This window comes from Carcharhinus amblyrhynchos, chromosome 7 (assembly GCF_965287045.1).
Source record: "Carcharhinus amblyrhynchos chromosome 7, sCarAmb.v2.hapA, whole genome shotgun sequence".
In the NCBI taxonomy this organism is placed as follows: Eukaryota; Metazoa; Chordata; class Chondrichthyes; order Carcharhiniformes; family Carcharhinidae; genus Carcharhinus; species Carcharhinus amblyrhynchos.
In genome coordinates this window covers 9,157,087-9,164,496 of record NC_137330.1, presented here as the reverse complement: position 1 = coordinate 9,164,496, position 7,410 = coordinate 9,157,087, and the positions used below count along the sequence as shown (strand labels likewise).

The following is a 7,410-nucleotide window of genomic DNA, read 5'->3' as shown; positions in this document are numbered from 1 at the left end:
AGACTGGCGTAAACACAGTAAAAAGTCTGACAACACCAGGTTTTAGTCCAACCTATTTATTTGATAATATACTCACAAGCTTTCGAGGGACACCCTCTTCGTCAGGTGAACCTGACGAAGAGGGTGTCCCTCGAAAGCTTGTGAGTATATTATCAAATAAATAGGTTGGACTAAAACCTGGTGTTGTCAGACTTTTTACTGGAATTTTACCGCCATGGGAATCAGAGGTGTTGACCTCCGGTGGGATTTTACGATCTCGGGACAAGCAACACTGTAAGTTCTCGCCAGGGGTCTTTCTTTTGACGTTTAGACCGTAAGATAAAGGAGCAGAATTAGGCCATTTGGCCCATTGAGTCTGCTCCAGTATTGGGTCAGGGCTGATGAATTTCTCAACCCCATTCATAGAATCCAGACAGTGCCGAAAGAGGCCATTCAGCCCATCAAGCCTGCACTAACCACAATTCCATCCAAGCCTTATCCCTATAGCCCCATATATTTACCCTGCTAATCCTCCTAACGCTGAGGGGGAATTCATGGCCAATCCACTTAACTCGCACATCTTTGGACTGTGGGAGGAAACTGGAGCACCTGGAGGAAACCCATGTAGACACAGGGAGAACATGCAAACTCCACACAGACAGTCACCCGCTTTCTCACCATAACCTTTGATCCCCTTACCAATCAAGAACCTGTCTATATCTGTCTTAAATACACTCAATTACCCGGCCTCCACAGCCTTCCGTGGCAAAGAATTCCACAGATTCACCACCCTCTGGCTGAAGATGTTCCCCCTCATCTTGGGTCTAAAGGGTTGTTCCTTTACTCTGAGGCTGTGCCCTCAGATCCTAGTCTCTCCTACTAATGGAAACATCTTCCCCACATCCATTCTATCCAGGCCTTTCAGGATTCTGTATGTTTCAATGAGATTCCCCCCTCATCCTTCTAAACTCCATCGAGTACAGACCCAGAGTCCTCAAACCCTCCTCATATATCAAGCTTTTCACTCCCAGGATCATTCTCGTGAAACTCCTCTGGACTCTCTCCACAGCCAACACATCCTTCCTTAGATACAGGGCCCAAAATATGCTCCCAATATCCCACATGTGGTCGTTTGTTTGTTTCACTCATAATTTTTATTAATTTTTATTCCCTTCCCCTTTTCTTTAAATTTGTCCCTTTTCCTTCCATCAATTTCTTCAGTGTTAATAATGGTGGTTTTCATTTCAAGATTTCACCTGTTGTTCAAGTCACGAGTAAACACCAGCATATACTTAAAGAACAACACAGCCAAAAGTCAGGAAAAAGCTAGGATTTGATATTGAGGCCAAGGATTATTTTGGAGGGGTTGTTATAACCCCGAGTACTTGCACGGGGAATCACTGATTGACCTCCCTGTCAGACTCATTGAATACAAGCTCCCTAGGGACTGATAATTAACTCACCAGGTGGAGCTGGTATACCAAGCTCTGTAAAAAACAGGCCCCTGAGTGGGTCCATTATTCCATTGTCCTGGTTGGGACGTGCGAAAGATGTGCTGGTTAGGTGCATTGGCCATCCTAAATTCTCCCTCAGTGTACCTGAACAGGCACCAGAAATTGGCAACTAGGGGATTTTCACTGTAACTTCATTGCAGTGTTAATGTAAGCCTACTTGTGAAACAATGGAGCGGTTTGAAAACAAGGATAAAAATTGTAAAACAGAGCCATTGCCATATCAGAGGTCAGTGTAAGTCAGTAAGCGCTGTTCTTGATGCAGGTTATGAAAAGGGCAACAAGGTTTTGGATAAACTTAGATTTGTGTAGGGTGGGCCAGGGGTCTATTAGAATAGTCTAGCTTAGAGACAGCACAGCAATGTGGTTGACTCTCAACTACATTCCAAGGGCAATTAGGGATGGGCAATAATGCCGGCCAGCCAGCGATGCTCATGTCCCACAAACAAATAAAAAGTCAACTGTGATTTAATTAAGATCTACTTTGGCAAAGGTGCAAGGAGGGGTTCAAACACAGAGATCTGCCATGGATTTAGTGGGGGAAGACAGTATTTTCAATGACTTTGGAGATGAAGGTTGGAGATGGGATAATGTTTTGCAAGGGTGATGGGGTCAAGGTTGCTTCTTTGAGCAGAGGGTTGATGGTGATAGAGTTAAAGGAGAGAAGGACTTCACCTAAAGAAAGAGAATCATTAAGAATATTGTCTAATGTGGACACCTGGAAGGGAAGTTGGGTGGCCAGCAGTTTAGTGGAAATCGGATCAAGGGTGCAAGACATGGGTCTCAAGGACAAGGTGAGGGCATGAGGAGAGATAGGAAAGAAACTACAGAAAAATACAAGTTCATGGCTATTGGTGAGAGGTATTTTATAGAAAGAAGTGGCAGAGGCAGCACAGTGACACAGTGATTAGCACTGCTGTCTCACCATGCCAGGGAACGGGGTTCGATTCCTGGCTTCGGATCACTATCTGCGTGGAGTTTGCACATTCTCCCCGTGTCTGCATGGATTTCCTCCAGGTGCTCCAGTTTCCTCCCCAGTGAGGAAGTCAAAAACATGTGCTGGTTAGATGCATTGGTCATGCTAAATTCTCCCTCAGTGTACCCAAACAGGCACGGGAACATGGCAACTAGGGGATTCTTACAGTAACTTCATTGCAGTGTTAATGTAAACCTATTTGTGACCAAGTAAAGTTGAGAAGCAAAGTGTGATCTGCTGCGAGTTTTGCCCGAGTCGTGGTTAGCATGGAAACTGGGGGCGGGGGACCCAGGTCATGTGCTATTGAAAATACACCCATTCAGTCTGACGCTTCAAAACAAAGGCAGAATCAAATGCTGTTATTGCACTTTCTATTTCATAGACTTTTGACACTCTCTTTCCCTGTTCAGACACATAACAACAGTTGCTGTGGTCTGCAGGGAGAGCAGGTTTCTCAGTTAATTATCAGACAGAATGTCAGGAAAGAGAAGGAATCAATCCAAGGCATTAGATTTGCCCTGCCAAGGCTGGGGAAGAAATCACCAGAGTGACTCTTACTCTCAGAGGTCTGGAGAAGACCTGTTATGGTCGCTGGGCATTATGACTTGACCTCTTTTAAAGTCAAACCAAATAAACAAACTCGAGTTAAATCAGGACAAAGTAAAAGGGGCAGCTCCCCAAAGGGAAGGGGAAACAGCCCGAACAAAATCAAAGTGCAAAGGAAACGTGAAAACGAAACAGGAGAGACACGAACCCATTTTAAGGTGAAAGTGATTATTTCCCAAAAAGATTGCAATTCTGTGGAAAACTGGCTCTAGAGTATGTATGGGATTATTGGTCATGATAAGACATTAATATCCTTTATGTAGTTTAGAGTATTAACAGCACACCAACATGTCACTTTTAGTTTGTTAATTGTAAAAACCTTAAAGTTTGAAACCTTGTGTGATCCCTTTAAGTTGGCTCTGGGAAGTCAAACCTCATGTTTAAAGTATTTGTTTCTACATAAATTAGACGACCTGTGGCTCCTCACGTTTCCTTAAAGCTGAAAACAGATCAAAACAATCCAATCATTAGATACCAAAATGTTCAGTCTGGATGCCAGCAAATGGACAGATATATTTTATTTTTAACTGGACATCTTTAATTTTAACATGGACTAGTGTAAATCCAGGAATAACATGTAACCCTTCTGAGAGTCTCAACAAAAAAAAAACTTCATTTATATTGCATTTTTGACATAGTTAAAATCCTCCAAGGTGTTTCCCAGGGGAATTATCATTTGGCATGAGTATTAGAAGAGACGATCAAAAACTTGGCTTAAGGCACATCTTTAAGGAGAGGTAGAGCATTTTGCTTTGATGGAACTGGATTTTTGCCACAACTTTTCACAAACCTTTTGCAAGTGGATGATTGTGATCCAGTAGATCTGCATCAATATGCTAACTGAACACAACAGATCTCAAAAAACACCACAGGTATTTAGTCTAAGGACAATAATATGCATCTATAGTCAGCATATCTAAAAATAAATACCGTATGCAGTAGCTCAACTCTTTCATGCCATCACATCTCATGAAGACAGCCAGCACAGTGTTTAGCACTGCTGCCTCACAGCGCCAGGGACCCGGTTCGATTCCCAGCTTGGGTCACTATCTGTGTAGAGTCTGCACGTTCTCCCCTTGTCTGTGTGGGTTTCCTCCTACAGTCCGAAAGACGTGCTGGTTAGGTGGATTGGTTATGCTAACTTCTCCCTCACTGTAACCGAGCAGGTGCCAGAGTGGCGATGAGGGGATTTTAACAGTAACTTCATTGCGATGTTAATGTAAGCCTACTTGTGACACTAATAAATAAATTTAAGAAGCTAGTGCCTATTCTAATGGGCTGCAAATTGACATTCAACTGCCAGAACTAACAGATTAAACATATGGGAGTAGTTAGAACATGCAATTCTCTGGCACAAATTCTTTCATAAGGGGACTAGTTGCTTGGAAATGCAGGACTGAGAGATTAGAATAAGTTGTTTATGTGGAGAGTAATATCAATGCAGAGGATAAAGGCCAGTTTGTGTTCAACATTCCAGTTTTCCATGAAACTAAGGCCTCCACTTGTTTTAATTTTCCTGAAAGAGGTTTATTTTCCCAGGACTCAAAGACAACTGTCAGCTTTTTTAAAAAAAAGGTACAATTATTCTCGAAACAAAACCTTTTAGGAAAGAAAATGCCTCTGGTCTTGAATTTTGAATGCAAAAACAATCCATCTGTCCTGCAATCTGATCGCTAGTAAAGATTTTCCCTACATGTTCAATTTGTTTTATACAAAGGTTTGGATTAAAGCCAACACCATTATTGCCACAAAGTGTTTTTACTAGTGGAATACAACAGGACAAAAACAATTAGTCTGTACAGGGCAGATGATATTGAAAATTAGCTCACAACTAATAGAGAATATTAATTTCCGTGCCATATATGAAATAAGGCAGCGAGTTCATGATGAGTCCGACGTATCTATGCAGCATTAGTGTTAAAGCAATGAATGTACAAAAAAGCGTGTGGCTGCACGGGGAATGTCTGCAATAATTGATTCATCCACAAAATGCATCTGAAGTTTACACAAAGGAGTTGGTGCTTTCTGGGTTGACACGAATGATCCGAGATCCGTTGCGGAGCTCCTGGAGCTGTTTGGCTGGTGTCCCCACTCCCTCCTCAAAACGTCTTTCCACCACGGGGAGGACGGTCTCATACAGGAAGGAAACATTCTCGCGAATGAAGATTTTCTTCTCCGGATCCTGCTCGCAGCGCAGGCTGTAGTCAACGTGCTGCACAGCCACCAGGATGATCTCGCGTAGGCTTTCCAGAAGGACCATGTGGAGCTCGGGGAAGTACAGCTTCAGCCCTTCCTCTAAGAAAGCCATCAGCTGCTTTGTGAAAGCCACGATGGTGTAGCTGAGATTGACCCAGCAATCATCACCAGTGTACTGATCAAAATTGGTGATGCCACTGGCCTTCATCTCTTCTTTCAACTTTGCCAGGGCCTCAGGTGTCATCAGGTTCATTCTTCTCCACATCTCCTCTGAGTTGCGGTGCTTGGTGGCCTCCATGATGATGCCCTTGTAGCTGTGGAGGGCAGCCTTGATGTCCTTGACCAGCAGAGCCTGGAGAGTGAAGGTGAGGTCCAGGCCGATCTCACTGAGCTTGCTGCAGTGCTCCTTGGCCACCTCCACACACTCGGCTGTGGTGGACAGGCTCTCCTTGCTGTCAAACACCTGCTTGCTGAAAGCATCCACAAAGAGCCGGGTGGCCGAGCGTGACCACACCACAAAGGCTGAGTAACAGCCACTGTCACCAGCAAAGTCCATTTCAAACTCCTTGGCTGTGTCCAGCAGGCCAGTGAAGAAAATGTTGCAGAGCTTGTGGATGTATAGCAAGGTGGCACCCTCAATGCGCAGCTGCCGGATGGCTGTCTGCACAGCAGCTGCCCGGTTTTTCAGGAATAGCTCACAGGCCTTGGTCGACTGGCCCAGTCGGATTAGCTGTGAGACAGCGCGTCGGGTGGCCCGTGGACCTCCTCGCAGTGAGCGCCCAGGCGACAGCTCATACACCAACACATCAGTCAGTCGGCGAACCCGCTGATCCACACGACTCCGTAGCTGACGCACGCCAGGCTGGCCTGCAGCTCCACTCAGGTACTCGGACAGCTTGTCTAGCAGATCGACAGCCCCCTCAAAGTCCCGCTGAGCAATGCAGACGTCCAGGTCCTCAGGCAGCTCCTGAATCCATTCCAAGCTCAGGTCCACCAATTCCATAGCTGGGTCGGGTTCTTCCTCAAACGGGTTAGTCTTAGGCGAGAGAGGCCTCTGTTGCTTCTCTTCCTCCGCCAACAGCACCCGGGCTTTGGCTTCCTCTTTCTCCACCTCCAGGCGCTCAGTCAGCACCTTGTTCTTCTTGGTCTGGTCGAGAATCTCCAGCCACTCCTTCTTGACCTTGGCGTTCTCAGCCTGGAAGACCCGTGTGTCAGGGAACATGAGGATCTTGAACATGTCACGCATAGGCCCGTTGTCCTTGACATTGACCACAGCGAAGCTGTCCAGTGGGTACAGGGCATCATAGCGGTAGCGCACAGCCCCACGGCGGCTGGGCAGCCAGGAGGCCACCAGCAGGCAGTCGTTCATGAGAAAGGTGTGGACCCGCTGCACCTGGGCAGCGCTCTCGGCATCGCACTCCAGCAGGTCGCCATTGTAGACCAGGTAGCGGCCCGGGGCCTGCAGGATGTCCTGGCAGCCCTCCACCTTCTCCAGCAAGGTGGTGAGGGTGCGCTGCTTGTGCTCCTCGGCCTCCCGGGGCAGGATGAGGAAGGCCTCGGAGGAGGAGGTGGAGGAGGAGGTGACCGAGGAGGAAGAGGCCCCCCCGCCGCTGCCCAGAGGCGGCTGCAGCTGGCGGAGGCCCTGCTGCTGCTCCTTGTCGGCCGCCAGCAGCATCTGGGTGAGGCCGTCCATGATGCCCTTCTGCTCGGTGAGGATGTGGCTGAGCTGGTACATCTCACTCTCCAGGTAGGAGATCTCCCGGGCCGTCTCGATGAACTGCCGGTAGTTCTTGTAGACATTCTTCTTTAGGTTCTGCGCCGTCTCGTCCGCCAGGCTCTGGATCTTGTGCCGGTGCTCCTGCAGGTCCCGGTCGCCGTCCGACTGCTGCGACAGCTGCTTGACATACTGGGCCGGCTCGAAGCGGGGGGCCTCCAGCTGGCGCCGGAGCCGGGAGGCCACATCCGCCGCCATCTTCACCCGGGGCCGGGAAGGGTTAATCAGGCCGCGGCCGAACCTTTCGCTCACTCTCACTTCCCCAGGCCCCACTTCACCAACTGACAGCCAGGCCTCGGGCCGCCCCTCCCGCGGCCTCCGATTGGCTGGCCGCGCCCGGAAAGCCGCCCTCCGATTGGCTGGCCGCG

At 47.9% G+C, this 7,410-nt stretch overlaps 1 protein-coding gene across 1 annotated transcript; it reads right to left on the bottom strand.

Moving 5' to 3' along the window:
• Positions 1-3,574: 3,574 nt before the first annotated feature.
• Positions 3,575-7,342, bottom strand: exoc8 (exocyst complex component 8). Its single transcript, XM_080191917.1, has one exon. The coding sequence runs from the start codon at positions 7,238-7,240 to the stop codon at positions 5,075-5,077; it is 2,166 nt and encodes a 721-aa protein (XP_080048043.1). The 5' UTR covers positions 7,241-7,342; the 3' UTR covers positions 3,575-5,074.
• Positions 7,343-7,410: the final 68 nt, after the last annotated feature.

Coding starts and splice junctions, on each gene's coding strand:
- exoc8 (XM_080191917.1), bottom strand. CDS start 7,240: ATGGCGGCGGATGTGGCCTCCCGGCTCCGGCGCCAGCTGGAGGCCCCC.